The sequence below is a fragment of the Marmota monax genome, unplaced genomic scaffold, assembly GCF_021218885.2.
Source record: "Marmota monax isolate L192 unplaced genomic scaffold, Marmota_monax_Labrador192_F-V1.1 WCK01_AAM20220418_F8-fsc00105, whole genome shotgun sequence".
NCBI classification, from domain to species: Eukaryota; Metazoa; Chordata; class Mammalia; order Rodentia; family Sciuridae; genus Marmota; species Marmota monax.
Window position 1 is genome coordinate 2,040,874 of NW_026692947.1, and position 16,142 is coordinate 2,057,015.

The 16,142-nt window shown below is 46.3% G+C and overlaps 1 protein-coding gene across 1 annotated transcript; it reads right to left on the reverse strand.

Moving 5' to 3' along the window:
- Positions 1-3,296: 3,296 nt before the first annotated feature.
- CUNH1orf116 (chromosome unknown C1orf116 homolog) lies at positions 3,297-15,034 on the reverse strand. Its single transcript, XM_046452134.2, has 4 exons — positions 14,879-15,034; positions 9,535-9,720; positions 6,869-7,046; positions 3,297-5,686 (listed from the first exon to the last, which is right to left on the reverse strand). Exons 2-4 carry the CDS (start codon positions 9,637-9,639, stop codon positions 4,161-4,163), a joined length of 1,809 nt encoding a protein of 602 aa, XP_046308090.1. The 5' UTR covers positions 9,640-9,720; positions 14,879-15,034; the 3' UTR covers positions 3,297-4,160.
- Positions 15,035-16,142: the final 1,108 nt, after the last annotated feature.

Below are 16,142 nucleotides of genomic sequence, written 5' to 3' on the forward strand. Positions count from 1 at the left end.
CAGCCTGGAATCAGACTGTCACCATTTTTTACCTCACTGGTGTGCTAAGTGTCAGTGATGGTAGTGATGACTCAAGCAATTCACAGGGTCACCACACCAGGAAGGATGTGGAGAGGCCATCCCATGGGCTTTGATATCCTGATAAATAATGCCTCATCCAGAAAGATGTCTACCCTATTTTTTTTTTAATTTCTCCAGGAATCTTGAAACCTTTTTTAGAGTTTCTATCACTTTCTGCTTTTAGCAAAAGTTCCCACTTGTTATGTAAGTTTTCCCCCTCTTTCCTAAAAATAAATAACTATAGAAGAGCATATAGCTCCATGAACCACGTAGCAAAAAGGAAGTTAGGGAAAACTTGAAGAACCAAACTATATGCTCATAAGAAGCATGAGACACAATTGAGGGGAAACTGGGTTTGAGAATTCAGAAACGGAAGCAGTGGGCTCATCCTCACCAAGATACAAACATCAGATTCAAATTCCGGAAACGTGGCGTGGGTGAAGTTGAGTCACCTGCAGGGTGTGCCAAAGACTAGTTGTTACTTTGGACTTTTATAGGCAGCAAGCTCTCTTCTATTTCTTCTCAGAGCAGAATTGGGTGTATACTTGGCTTCCAACCCTCTCTCTGTTTGCTCCCTTTGAGAAGGAAAGACTAAGTCCCTGAAGATAGTACTGTAATTATGGAGCCAAGTGCCAAGTACTGAGCTTGCCATATTTTATATCACCTTTCCATCCCAAGAATCTTTAAAGAACAGTGGTATTTCCTCCATTTCACAGATGAGAATTCTGAAGTTCAAAAGTTAAAGTATCTCTCCCAGGGCTCCTGATTGCCCCATGATGGAGGTTGACTTTGAGTCTAGAGTTGTACGCTTTATAGTCATTCACATGAGGAAAAGAGTATTCCTTCTTAGTTTCTGATAAATACGTTCAGGATTCCTCCTTCTCACCCTTGGTCTCCACTTCCACTAATCTAAGAGATGTAGTTTCATATTTGCATAGTGTTATCCTTCTTTGCCTACATAGGCAACCAGGGATCCAAAGAGAGAGGGGTTCATCTCACATACTTGTGCATTCTGTAGACTCTTCAACCTTCTCCTCCAGCTTAAACCTAGAACATCAATTAGGACCTACTTTCCTATCTTTTACCTGCCCTTCCTTCCATGAAACAATCAGCAGTGTTTGCACACCTGCTCCCTCCAGATTACAGGATGAACTCTGCCAGACCACACTTCCCTCTGTGGAAGAAGGCAGGTAAGAGGTGAGTGGCTCTGTCCCAACTTCAGTGCAAGATGGCCTGTAGGTCGGCCTTGCCACCACCCTGGAGTCAGAATGCAGAATTCCCAAATTAGCACAGGAGTGGTGACTCTGAGGAGCAGCTGATAACACCTCTGAAAACACAGATCCCACTGCACCAGGCTGAAGAGTGATCACTTCTTTATTCTGAGAATAGTTTGTGCCTAATAGCAGCAAGACTATAGTGTTGTAAAGCAGAAATCCAAGAAATCCAAGGTCAAGAGCTATCACTTTGGCTTTTAAGATCAAATTGATGGTCTTTACAAATTTCCTCCCAAAATCCTTTGAAAAAAAATAACAAAACCCATTCTCACCTTCCACCAAACCAGTCCAAGCTGAGTGAAGAGAAATCCTATACGAGCACAAGAGAACAGACCCAATTACCTCAGGTCTCACCTCAGGTGGGTCTAGCATCACCCTCAGGGAGGTAGATCCATCCTCACTGGGTCTCCTTTTTCCTCTTCAAAATGAGATGACTTCATTTAGATTTATTGTTTTATTCCTGAATTCCAAAGACTTTCCTTAAAACAGAATATACTTTTTGAAGGACAAGGACGTAAGGAGCATGGTATCCTTAAATAACCAGGTAAAAGCGTCTTTCAGATTATGAAACTGGGGAAGCCAGCTCACCACTAGGATGAGGATGCTGATGGGCAGAGTGCAGGCTGTTTGTAACTCTGATTTGTCTGGGAGAGAAGTTTCATTTCCCAGGGGTGGAAACTAAACAGGTAGTAGTCCTGACCAACCAGTGTGGATTAGCATTGTGTTGATGCCAGGGCTCTGGATTCCCACCAAGTCTCAGTTGATGGCTAGTCTCATGTTTCCCTATTAATCAAGGTAATTAATGAATAAGGAAGAAAGCTATCATTCCTCAGGTCGTGTCTTGAAACTTACACACGAAGCAGCTCAAAATAATCCAGTATGTCTAATCATTTCTCTAGAAGGTGGCTCTCTCTCCTTATGGGAGTCTGTAATAAGATATAGCTTGGCTAGTGTGGGAGTCCCCATCAGCTGTGACAGAATGGGTCCTCACTCAGGGCTAGGAATGAGGCACCAGGCTTTTGGGTGTGAGTGTGTATGAGAAGTGTACATAGAAACTGCCACACCCACACCCCACATACCAGGGCAGGGCGGAGCCATCTGTTATCCTTACCCTAACCTTCTCATCATGTTCAGAAATTCTGAGTTTGACAGTGATGGGTCTTTGAGGACACGGGCCAGAAATGCTCAGCAGAGCTTCAGGGCACCTTTCCAACAACAGTCCCTTTATCTACCCCTCACACCTGGTCATGCTGAACTCCAACCAAGTCATAGGCATAAGACGTGTTTCCTAAGGGGAAGTGAGGGTCATGTCTAGCCATGTCTAATCAAGCTTGTATTCACAAGTCCACACCACCTGCTCATATTACCCTCTTTTGGCATTTGCTCAAATTGTACAGCTTGGTCAGAGAATCTGCAGGAAGAGGTGTTCTGGTTAAGAATGAGCTATTATATAACCACTTTCTGAAGGTGGAATAAAAACTACAACACTAAATATCCTGAATATTTAGTCCTGGTTGCTTCAGAAGACACTAGGGTCTTGAAGATCTTAGGGATCAGGCTTTGAAAGTGATTATGGACTTTTAAGGTGGTACGTGGAAGTACAAGAGCATGGTTAAGGGAGGCAGCAGAGAATGGGAATCAGGAGCACCAGGTCCTTGACTCAGCTGTTTACCAAATGCAGAGTGACCATGAATGAGTCTCTGCCCTTCCCCAGCAGGGTTGGATAGGAGTTCTTCTTAAGATTCCTCTCAGCTCCAATTTTCTATGTATTGTGCTGATTTCTTATCCTTGGAACTGTGGACATTTGAAAATGATCTACAATAACATAGATCTGAAATAGTTCTGTGGTATTTATAAAACCTCTGGGCTGGGGCTTCCACCTCAGTATTGACCAGCCCTCTAGTCGGTCATGTGCAGAGTGAGATAAAGAGCAAGAGAGCAGGAAGCATCGTAATACCAGAGTCATGGAACCACAGCACAGTTTATTATCGAATTTCTCAAGCCCACTGACAAGAACTCTCACCAGTGCAGGCAGAGGTATGAGTGTGTGGCCTCTTATCCTGCCTTCAAGACTGACAAGAGCTGTCCTGCTATCAGTGAACTAAGAGGTTTAGTCACAGGGAGGGGTCCTCCAGTGGGACTGGTGACACTAAGAAGGCAGTGGGTGAAGAGATAACAAACCAACTTCTCTAGGCTCAAGGCCTTGTCCAGAAGGCCTGAACTGAGAGAGGGATCCAACAAGGTATGAACCAGTCTCATTTCCCACAGGGATTCTAGGAGGCCCACATTCATGTGAACCTTTATGTGTAGATTATAACTCTTCTTTTTGGGGGGTGGTGGTGCTGCTGGGATTGAACCCAGGGCCTTGTGCATGTGAGGCAAGCACTCTGCCAACTGAGCTATATCCCCAGCCCCACTATAACTCTTCTTTCAGATCACTTGCATATCCATCATCTCATTTGACTTTTCTGGCCTCCCTTCTCCATTGTAAGAAAATTTTCAACAAGAGCAGAACTCTGAACAATGCCTTTTTGTGTTACATAAAGAGTGTCAGTGATATGTACAGCTTCCCCAAATACACGTGCACATGCCCCCCGCCCTTGTCTATTTCTTCTTCAGAATGATCTGTAGAGATGGTCAATGGCACAACCACTCTGAATTCAACACATGCTTGAACAAAAGTCTCTCCTTCCCATTCGCCTCCAAGAGTGCAGAACCGGTGAGAGGAGCCCATGGCTGCCCCAGCCCTAAGCCGTGAGGTCACAAGGGCTCCTAAGTGGAGCCCGCAGTCTCTCCTCTTGGTTTAATCTTGGTGGCACTGGTGGCCTACTCCTTCAGCAGCCCCAGCTTCTTCAAGGCCTCCCTCCTATGTTCATCAGAGACGCCCTTTGGGGAAATCTTGACACTGACACAAGGGGGTCGAGGAAGCTTGTCACGGCTCTGTCCTTGGTAGGACAGCCTCTTGGAGCTCTGGCCCTGATCCAGGTCAGCCAGCTTGCCCACCTGGATACCTGCAAAGTCCTTCCCAGTGCCCAGGGAGGCAGGGCGGGGCCGAGAATTACGCAAGACACTGGGTGAGATCTTGTCCAAGAAGGAACCCTTTCCCAGGGAAGTGCTGGTTTTGGGACTCGGGTCTTTCTCAGCAGAGAGGTAGCTGCTCAGTCCCACACCCGAACGCTCCAGAGTGTTGGACTTGAAGTTCATCTGTCTCAGGCCAGGGATGTTGCTCTCCCGGAGAGTCAGTCCTGAGTCTGGCTTTGGCTGAGTTAAGCCACTATTTGCCTTTGGGGCCTTAGGGATAGGGATTGGTGTGGATTTGGTAGCTGCAACTTTCCCAAGAGAGGGTTCCTGGGTGGGAATCCAAACCTTGCCTGGATAGGGCCCCTGAGCTAGAGCTGATGCTGGAGGCTTCATTGGGGAAGGTCCCTGAGCTGGAATCTTCTCTGCAGCAGGAGCAATTGCAGCTATAGGAGCTGGAGCTGGGGCTGGAGAAGGATCGGGGCCCTGAGCCTCCTTGAGTCTGATGGAGCTGGTGGGCCTACTCAAAGGGAGGCTGGGCTCCTCTGGGTCCTGGGGTAGCCCCAGCTTCTCCAGTGCTTCTCTGCGTGCTTTCCTTTGGTCCTGCAGTGAAGAGGACACCAGGCCAGATTCTCCAGCCTCATGGTGTCGGGACAGCCTGTTCTGGGGATCCCTGTGGAAGCTGCTTCGGCTGCTCTTCAGAACAATGTTGGGTGGCAGCTTCCGGGGCTTCGGGGCTGTGAGGGGAGCCATTCTGGGATTTGGATCAGCCCCTGGTGGGAGGGAAGCATCTTCAGCTCTGGCATTCCAAGACAACTCAGCAGGAGGAGGCTGTGGCTTTCCTGAGGCCCCTGTGGAACCTTTCCCACTGGCTGGGTGGGACATGGCCTCTGAATCCCCCTCCACTCTCTCCAGGGGGCTGAATGGTGGGTGGAGTTGGGGCCTAGGCTCTCCTGGCCCCTTGGGCAGGCTGTCTTTCCTACCCTGCTCTGGCTGGGCGTCCTGGAAAGCTGCAGGTGGGGGGATGAGTACCACGTCCAGGTCAAGGGCAGTCCCCAGGGGATTAGCTTGTGCCTGGCCAGGCTCCCTGCTCTGGCTGGCCTGCTTTTTCTCAGGTTTAGCTATGAGTCCCTCAGATTCTCCAGGGAAGTGGCTGTTAGTCTGGGTGGTGCTTTTCCTGAGGTTCTGGTTTCCGCCAATGTGGATATTTCTGGGGAGGCTGTAGGAGCCAGACTTGAAGCCCAAGCTGTAAGGCTCAGGGGGACGGAATGAGGAGGAATGAGTCACCTTCCTTGGCTCTGGTCCTTGCTGAATGATTGTCTTCTCTGAGTTTCCTGCGAGGGTCAGGGAGAACAGGTAGAGAGTGGAAAGAGGTGAGAACCGTACTGCAGAGGGGAAAACAAATACTTGAACTCTGCTCTCCAACTAAACAAGGAATGGGTTTCGTTTTTTATTTTATTTTATTTTTTTGCTTTTAAAGGGCACCACTCTTGTCTGGAAATCATCTAGTCTAATAGATCAATAACGGCAGATTCCTTTTGACTGAGGATTATTTTTTCATGATGGCTGGGGAGAGGCTGACCCCTGATTGCTCCACATCCTTTACTCAGGCTCCTCCAACCTTCTTCAAACACATCAAAATCAAGGTTGGATTTAGAATTGGTTCCTTCTAGTCATCTTGGGGCTCCTGGGTAACTGAGCCCAATGGAAATATTTGAACAAGTGATTTGCTCTTGATCTGACCAGTCTGTCTTCTGCTTTCACCTTCTATGAGCCCCTGGCCAATTCTATAATAGCACAGTGTCCTGCACCAGAGTGACATGACCTCTTTCCTTCTTGCAAGCTCAGCAGGTGCCTCAGGTGCTGCAAGGGGCACAGCCCATTTATTACTCTATCTACAGGGAGGGTGTAACACATTGTCGATAAATATTCGATAAATAAATTAATAAATAATTGTAACCCTGAAACCAATGGGACTGTCATTGAGAGTAAAGTCCCTAAACTCTGGGACATATGACCCATGCTTATGTGCCTTCCTGTCCTGTCCTTTTCTACTGAGCCTGAATGCCGCCCTCTTCAAGAAGGGCTTCTAGGTACCACCAACTGCAGCTGGGGAGTCCTTCCCTCTTCTTATCTCCTATGGCCCTGTCCTCTGGGTCGTCCAGATTAGCTCCCTGGAATGACTCAGTCTGGCTAGAGCCAACCACCCAGCCTTCCCTGAATTCCCTCCTCCACCTGGGGGTCATATCTCTTTAGAATTTTGCCACAAAAGGATAGTAGCTAGCCAAACCCCTTCCCCTCCCAGCCTCTGATACTTCACAGAAAGACATAAAAGACTGGCTTGTCAGCAGTCCCTCCTTCCCTCTAGGGACAAGGCTTTATTCTGGCCAAGAGAGTGGTGAGAAGTGCAGAGTCCCTCCTGCCTGGGAACAGAGGCCAGGGGAGCTGGGAAGTGACCAAGAGGCACTGATTCTCTGGGTGTTGGTACAAGTGCTCCCTCAATTGGATGGGCTTACTCTGGGGAACCGGCTGTATGACAGGCAGTGTCCGGAAACCTCGGGGAGTTGTGGCTGGCTCAGACTCCTCCGTGGAGAGTCCACCGTCGGCCTCAGTGTCCAATGAGCCAATGGTCTCCTCCAGGAATAGCAGACACTCTTTCTCTTCTGCGGACAGGAAGTCGTAGCTACTGTCACTCTGCAGAAGGGGAGAGGGAGTGTGAGAGGGAGCTATCACTGGAGAAACTGGTGGGGACTGAGAACCACCCTGCTGTGGGGAAAGAAGATGCTCTTGCTGGTGGCTGGTGCAACTCTGCAAACTCAATGGAGTTGTTTCCTACATTTTCAGGCACCAGGGAGGATAGACATTGCCAGGCTGGGGCCCCTGCAGCACCCAGATCTGGTGGCTGGGCAGGCTGATGGCAAGGGTGCTTTCTTTTGCTTGGTCCTGGGTGGAATGCTTCTGGGCACAGATCAGAAGCAGTTCAAGTTCTGATTTCAATTCTGTGTGACCTTTGTCAAGTATTTCAGTTTCTCTAATTTAACTCTAGATTATATGCACAATGAAATGATTTGACCTGAAACTCGAATGGTATTACTTTTAACTTTTTAAAATACTTCTGCATACTTGATCTGGTATGTCAAGGACAATATGAAGACAAACAGGAAATGCAGCCAAGTACTGGCTGCCAGGCCAAGGGGAACAGTGGCATGACTAGCCACAGATAAGCTTACTAAATACTTTACACTTGACTTTGAAATATGTTCCATGTTGGATTCTTTCCCCCTTATAAATTTACTTTCTTGATGGCATTTGGCTCTGGCTAATATTCAAATAAGTATGCATTTCTTAACCAAATATTAACTTAATCAGGGTGGGTGGAGAAACTGGTTGATTAGGTAGGAAGGGAAAGCAACTAAATAGACATAAAATGGATCATTTATGTTGTGAGAAAGCACATAGGGATATTTGGAGGATGATACTATGCCATCTCTGATGGTTCTACCCATGCTGTACTAAACCAGGAAGTTTGATGAACTAGTTGCTCTTCAAACAAGGAGGTTAAAGGAAAAAACCAAAAGGACAAGTGGAAATGTCCTAAGACTTTTCTTGGCCTCTCCATCTGTCCTCCTGGAATTTGGGACATCTCAGAGTTGTATATTCTCAGATCCCCTCAGATGGCCAAGGAAGATTTTAAGATTACCCTAAAAATATCCTGCAGGGAAGACAGGATGATTAAATAACCCTTCCAGTTGCCTCTGCCCTTAAAGTCATCTGTCTGATGACCGTCTGGGGCCTGCATGTCAAGGGAAGCCCCAAATATAGCCCTTGAAGTTACTGGAACAAAGATCTTCTTTACTGTCTTTTTCTTCTAAAATAACCTTGTCGGGATAAGCCAACTCTTAATTTCTCCTTTGTGGGTGATTCACTCTGAAAACCTGGAATCCCTGACACATTCTGTGTCCAATGGAATGTGACAACTACTCATACTGGCTTCAGTCTATCAGGAACAGGATGATATCTCCCTGTCCCCATCCTCTGGGATCACAAAAAAATCTTGCATAGGTTGTTTGCATTGTGTGTGTGTGTGTGTGTGTGTGTGTCTTTGTGTTGCTTTATCTGCTCCATTTTACATATTAAAACCCATTAACTATATTAAACATCCTTGGCATTCTGTAGAGATACTTATGATCTTTACATTTTCAAAGACCTCTATAAAATATGAAGCAATACAATCTAAATTCTCTGGGTTATTATGCATGTGACAATGAACAAGAAAGAGATGCTTACATTTGGATGTAGGGCAGATGGACACTTTCACACAAGCCTTACAACTGAGATTTAAATTCATGCTTCCCCAAATTATAATTTGTTACATGCCACTCACAAATAGCTGAACGGTGATTTTCAAAGTGTCTCAGTCTCTCCTAGATGGGCTTTTCTACACAGAGACAAGTGCTAAATGCTAAATGCTAATTTACTTCCTCTAAGACTCCAGTGAGTTAGGTGTTAATATTATTCCCATTTTAAAACTGAGGAGACTGGGGCTTAGGAAAATTAAGTAATTTGCTTGAGGTCACATAACTAGAGAATCCAGATCGCTCTGGCTATAAAACTTAAGACTCCCAATTACTCCATTCTTTTTTTTTTTTTTTAAAGATTTTTAAAAACGTTTTTGTAGTTGTAGATGGACTGAATGCCCTCATTTTATTTGCTTATTTTTGTGTGGTGCTGAGGATAGAACCCAGGGCCCCACAGGTGCTAGGCAAAGGCCTCTGAGCTACAGCCCCACACTCTTTTCCATCTCCCTAGAAGACTGAAGTAATGCCCTTTGTTGCAGACAACTCCATGAACCCATGTGCTGCAAGGATCTGTGTTCTAGTTTCCACCATGACCTTGGTTCCTAGGCCTGCTAGGAACTCCGCAGTTGAACTCCTCAACCTAAAGAAAGCTGGGGACTAGACGGGGTTCTCATTGATCCTATCATTCTCTGATGCTGTCCCACCCCGTGCTCTATAGAACCAAGGGTGACTCAGGCAGAAAGCACCCAGCGATGTGGTGATTCACTTGCTGACAAGGAAGATGAAAGAGAAGGTGCGGTGGCAAGGAGGGTGGCAGGGCAGGACAGGCAGGGCGGAGCAGGCGTGCAGAGAGCGGGCCAGCCAGCAGACGCGAGAGTACATACAGATCCCGAGCGGGTGGAGGTGGCGCTCATCATGCTGTCGCAGCTGCGGATGCAGGTCACGGGTTCCGAGCCAGGCCTTGCTGGCCACAGCTCCCTCTCGGGCATCGCCCGAAGCAAGGTGCAGGGATGGTGAAAGGGACTCCCAGAGGGGAAGCGAAGAGAAGCGAAGAATGTCCCAAGCTGGGCCTGAAAAGAGAAGAATCAAAGCCACTGTGAGCCAAGGCTTCTGCGAGGCTCTGCCCAGGCCCCAGGGCAGCATGGCTGCGAAGACGTCAAGCAAGCAGAGAACAGGAAGGGGGCCTTGGAGGGCGTGCCTCCACGCCCGCAGCCTGCATGGAAGGACGTGGGACCTGGCTCAAAAACATGCACAGGGACAGACTTAGGTGGTAGAGAGGCAGTCTAGTCAGAAAGCAGCTTCTATCACTTCTGAGTTACCATTTTCCTCCTAACCAGGGAGCTTCACCTACATTGTCTTTAATATAAACAATAAATACTACAAGGTTTAATCGATTGGGCTGTGGAGGTAGTTGGGCCTGGGTTCAAATTCCAATTGAACTATTTAGAGTTATTTTACCTGAAGCAAATTACTCTTTGTAATAACATTTGTAATACCTCATTGAATAACATAAGGATTAAATGAGAGAAGAGCACAGTTTAGTTGGTAAGTAAATACTCAAACACTTAATGAACAAAATAAATAACTACTATTGTTCTTGTAATAAGAAAAAGGCAAGATACATCTAGGACCAAATTAAAGTGAAACAAGGGAAGTAAGAACTTGGAAAAGAAGGGTTCTGCTTAAATATAGACTTGAGAGAAAAAAAAAAAACAGGGCCCTTAATTGAACTTGCTTTTTAGTCACTTTGAGAATATAATGTAATGAAAAACTCCCTGTAAAACACTTTGTGAATTGCAGGGCCTGCTGTCAACTGCTGTCAAGGTCAACTTCATCAGCGTCATTACAGCCACCGCTATGATGGCTATCATCATCTCTCTAGCCTCTGAGAAATGAGCTTGGCACCTGCGGTGATTGACACAAACCTAATTTCCCTCCTGTGCATCTCCTCCTCCATCATTGTATATATTCCCAATAAAATTCCCTAGCTGTCAGAGGAACAAGAGAAAAGTTCTATATAGCTTCATCTTGACTTCAGCTCCTTAGGGGAAAAAAATTTCAAGTTCATTGTGACAATAGTAGTATCAAAGGAAGTCAGTGTTGTTTTCCTACTGAAGTCAGTGCTTGTGGGAAATAGAATCGGGCAGGCCAAGGGTGACTGTCTTGTTAAATTAAATTCTAAAGCAATTGTGATCAAAGAACAGTTTCAAGGTCCAACAAGAAGTTGGGGGAGAACTTAGAATTACAATAAAGTTTATCCAATTCGGGATCCATATTTTGCCCATAAAACCATGCTCTATTTTAATGACCTCGTCTACTTTTCCCAAGATACTAGATAAAGCACCTTAGAAAAATGTATTCTCTAGGAGATGTGAGGACTCAGGATTTGGAAGCCAGGCAGATATCCCTTTGACTTCTACCAGTAGTAGCTTCCAGTACCAGTGTGAGGTTTGGGCAGGGTTGGGTGAATCAGCCTTCTAACCCGTGAGAGCTGGCAAGTATAAGGCTGCATGGAGCTACTCTTGGAAGGGAGGGAGGGGCAGAACACTGTAGAAAGAAGAGGGAAGATCCCCAAAGAGCCAGACACCTGGGGTTCATAAAGGTCCACAGTCTCTCTCAGAAGATAAGGAGGGGAACAGTGAGTCAGAGACACCCAGGAAACCCAATGATAAATTAACATTTAGATGGTAGAGATGGCTTTTAGGGTTTCTTTGTGAGGTTAGAACCTCAAAGAAAAAGGCATGTGAGAAATCATGGGGATGAAGTTCAGTCATCCCAGCCACACACCATTAATGACTGTCCAGGTTCAGAGAGCACTCACCCATACCTACATTCTTCAGGGTTGAGGCTGTTACAGCAAAGGGAACCCATCTCTCATACGCTTTAGGCACATAGGAGGCACTCAAAAAATGCTTGCCATGTGTCCTGGTGTCTGTTGGGTTGAACTGTTGGGAGGTTTCTCCTTGGCTTCTAATCTACTCCTGTAAAATTATTCTTAAATATTTTATATCACAGAGAATATATGGCTTAGTGGAATTTGGGCAATGTTTTAAGTTAAATTAATATTTATGAGCACCTAATAGGCAGCGGGGGTATAAAACAGAATAAGACAAAAGCATTGTTTTTAAGAAGTCAGTGTTGATCCAAGGGTCTGGTTTGGGGCTTCAGTTTTTTTATATGTAAAATTGGGGCAATAAATATTTAAGGTGATTCACTATAATTAATGTAATTTTCTCTCTGAATGAATGAGCAGATGCTGCCTCTTACTTTCAGAGAAAATTGCTACCCTTGATCTTCCAAGTATGCTTCAGGCTTTGCAGTGGGTCACCAGGTTTCCTTCTTCCCAGGGAGGCCTTTCGCGCTCACACTGCAGACCCTGAAGAGTAGGAATAGTCTTGCTCAGCAAGAACTTGGCACGCTACTCCAAAGTGCTCCCAGATGTGCTCATTAGACCTTCAGAATAACCTGGTAACTGAGACAGTTGGTGACATTTTCTTCATTTCACAGGTGTGAAACCTGGGGCTCCTCCCACTATCTCTTACCAAGAAAAATGGTAAAAAACCCAGAGCTACATATTCAGGACAGCTATGGATCTGGGCCCCCCCAGAGGGCTCTCAGGGACAGCCAAGTTGCCAGAGGATTTGCACCTAAAGAGGGGTCATTGATCACTCCTGACTGAATACTAAAGACAGGATTGGCATCTCTTCATTTATTTCATATCTGTGCATTTTCTGGTTCAGACCTATATTTCCAGGACAGTTTATTGACCTAGCAGCAGATACATATTTCCGGAGTAAAGAAATGACACTAGATGGGTGTGGTGGCACACTCCTGCAATCCTAGAGACTCAGAAGGCTGAGGCAAGAGAATTGCAAGTCAAAGCCAGTCCCTGAGAAATTTAGTGAGACCCTGTCTCAAAATAAAATATATTTTAAAAGGTTGGGGATGTAGCTCAGCCCCTGAGTTTAATCTCCAGTACGGGGAGGGTTTCTTCGTGAAGTTAGCACCTCAAAGAAACAGGCATGTGAGAAATCATGTAGATGAAGTTCAGTCATCCCAGCCACACACCTTTAATGACTGTCCAGGTTCAGAGAGCACTCACCCAAACCTACATTCTTCAGGGGGTGGGGGTGGGCAGGGGGATGTGCAAAGAAATGACGCTAAATGCCAGGGAAGATCATGTCATTGGGCACCGTATTAATCAATCTCTGAAGAGATGATGTGAACTTGAAACCAAGCTGAGTGAGCCCACAGGTGCTGACACCTCATCTCTATACCGAGCTTTCTGACCCAAAGAGTTTGAGCAGTATTCTTCCCATCTTTCCGTCCCCCCTCACTGGCTTTGCCCAACCCACATACAGCATTTCCTTCTACCAACTCCATAACCTTGAAACTTGAGGGCTATATCAGGGTAGCCATCGAAACTGGAGGTATTTCTGCCAGATAAGAAACCTGAGAAACAAGCACAGCAGTCAAGGTGAGAGTGTAGTGTCTTTTCACCCTTGACCTCTTTGGGGGACTTAAGAGGAGGGGGGAACGGGCTGGGAAATATGCACAGCCTATAGTCAGAGCCACCCATCCGAAGGCACATTAAATATTAACCACTCCACTGAAACTAGCCAAGTCTTGGACAAGAGTAAATAAACTGCATGTGGCACTCTGGCATCTGAAGCCTGTGCGGAGGGAGAGGGCTCCAGTCCCAGTCTAAGTTCACTGGAAGAGACTTTCTGAACAGACCCAAACCCCGCTTATCAGCCCCTTCCATGAACCCCACCCCATATCCTCCAAGAGCTCAGCCTCTCTTCTCAGTAGTCAGAGAGGTTTTTGCTGACTACCTAGAAATGTGCCTTGGGCTGGAGAACTTCCTAAGAAATATTGTAGGAAGACTGAAATTTGCACTGTGTTGTCTCCCTCTCTACAAGCACGAGGACACGTTTCTGTGAGTGCCAGGAAACATTAGAATCTCTTTTTCACCAGTGATATACGGGAAAAGATGGATAGAAATACCCTTTGTGCAGAAGGGCCTTATTAGACACAGCAGGTGACCTTCTCTGCTGACAAGTTCCCCATCACAGGCAGTCCTCAGGCAGCTGGTGTGGTGGGCTCTTTCTGTGGTATGGGGGAAGCTAACACCTAAAGTTCCATTGACCCCTTGAAACCCCTTTGAGTACTGTGTGCACCAGGCCCTGGGATCCTGTCCCTGAGGTCTTTCCACTGCACAGGAGGAAAAGAGGCAAAGTTAGGGACCAAAGTGTTAACCTCCAACGTGGAAAATGGAACGCTGACTTGCTACTCGGACTCTTCTTCTACAGCCAGCTTCCTTAAGCAGGTACCCCTGCCACACAAGGGCCACCTGGGACACCTGAAGGAACATAATGAAAAACCGCTGCCCTAGTCTAGTTCTCCTCTTTAGGGACTTTGCCACACTATCTTGGCCTGAGCCCCACTTGGAACTCTGACCAGACTCAACATGCAGCCGTGAAATATCAATGTGGGCGCGGCCCTGGCACAGCCCAGTAGCTTTCTGTTTGCCAGTGTCTGTATCTACTAATAGGAAAAGTTGGAAAAGTAATGAGTTGAACCCAAATAAACTTGACTCTGTAGCTAGATTATTGGTGGGTTTTCCAAAGATGAATTGAACTGGTAGCACATTTTAAGGTTTTTCTGATATCACAAGTCCTTACAAACAACCTAGCACAGTCCATACCTTACACACCTGTCCAGCAAGAACTCCATTATCAACCTCTATGATCGAACATATACACACTGCACACTTTATTTAAATACAGATAGACACTGAGTTGGTAAAGCCATGGGAGAGTTTCCAGTTAGAAATGCAATGGAAAACCAAGGCACTCTACTCACCCGAGTGAACCCCGTTTAAACTTCTTCTGCTCAAACTTTTCTCTTTCAAAATCACACCTCAATCTCAATTGCTCAGAGATGAAAATTTCCAAAACAAGTCTATTTTCTTTTCTTGTTTGTACAATATGCTTACCCAACCTAAATAAATGAAAAGGCTTTCCTGGTCCTGGTCTAAGTACTTAAATCTCAGCTACTGTCCTGCTCTGATCCCAGGCTGGACTCAGAGAATTGAACACAGGAGGAATCCTTTAGTTGGGGTGTGGAGAGGCACCCCACTTCTCCCAGAAACCATGTAGCTCTGACTTCTCCTGAAACCCCTCCTTTTGCTGCAGAATAAGCAAAGTTGGTTAGTGAGTCACTCACCTTCACTGGGTCGGTGGGGGGGGGGCTGAGGGAGGAAAGGATACCCTTTTATTTCAAAGGGCAGAGATGGAGACAGACACTGCTTCCCTGCCTCCTACTGTTTTCTTCTTTTGACCTCCTCCTGACTTACCTACCCAGGTAAATGCTTCATCCCTGCTGCCTCACCACACCCAGCCGCTGACTCTCAGCCAATCCTAGCTTCCCTCCCTACTTCTCATTCCAGCTGTTTCTCCAGGGAGGGTGTGGGTGGGAATGATCAGGGCGGAGCTGGTCTCACTTAGCCAATCGCATCCTGCTGTCCCTTGCTCCCTCCCATCCCCCTAACATTTAGAGCCAGTAAAGAGTCATTAAAAAGAAAAAAGGGCGGGGGAGGTCTGGAAGGTGGAGGAGCTGGAGTCAGTTTGAGCTAAGCATGGAGGAAAGTAGAGAAAAGAGAGTTGGCAGGGAGGCTGAAGAACTATAACTTTTAATCTTGATATAAAGAAACACGGGCCGTCCCCCTGGCCAGTGTGCTTTCTGTGGTCCTGTTTAACTCTTGGTTTCCTGTCCTTCCTCCCAACTTTCACCTGGAGAAGTATTCCCCTGAATTCTTCAGGATAAAACTCTTAATGACTAGTTTTGCTACTAGCTTTCAGAACTGCTCATGATCACTTTTGTCTCAAGCCTTTTCCTAGCAGCCCATAAAGTTAGCAACTCCGGGTCCACTGAGCAGGGATGCTGTAGTTGAGCCACCAATGCCCCCACACTTGCCAACAACCCCCTTGGCCTCCTTTCTTTCTGGGGGAAATGGAACCATTTTTCTCCCTTGAGGTCCCTGTGCTGATGAAAAAGTGTCCTGGCAGCTTAAGAGGAGAGAACTGGAACTCTGTTATTTGGGTCCCTGGTTTCTTTGGGCTGCTCACGGAAGATGGAAATGGATATTAAATAAAAACAAACTAAGCTACCAACCTTTTTAGCAACTCCTGTCTCACTTCATGGGCAGGTTTTTGGCACCTGTAGGGTGAAGAGAGTAGCTAGGAGAATCCACTGCTTTCAGGAGGAACTCTTCCTCCAGGTGTGGAGGCCACTCTCCCAGATGTGGTTTTTGCCCAGAGCTGATCTTTCCTAGGTGTAGGTCATCTCAAATACCCATGAGTTTTTAAGGTATTTTGCTTACTAGCATTACAAGGGCTGGAAGAAAAATTAAGATTGATGCACATGATAATTGTCAGCTCTTGTATGCTAAATATCATGCAAAGTATTCTCATGAATAATTTCTTTTAAT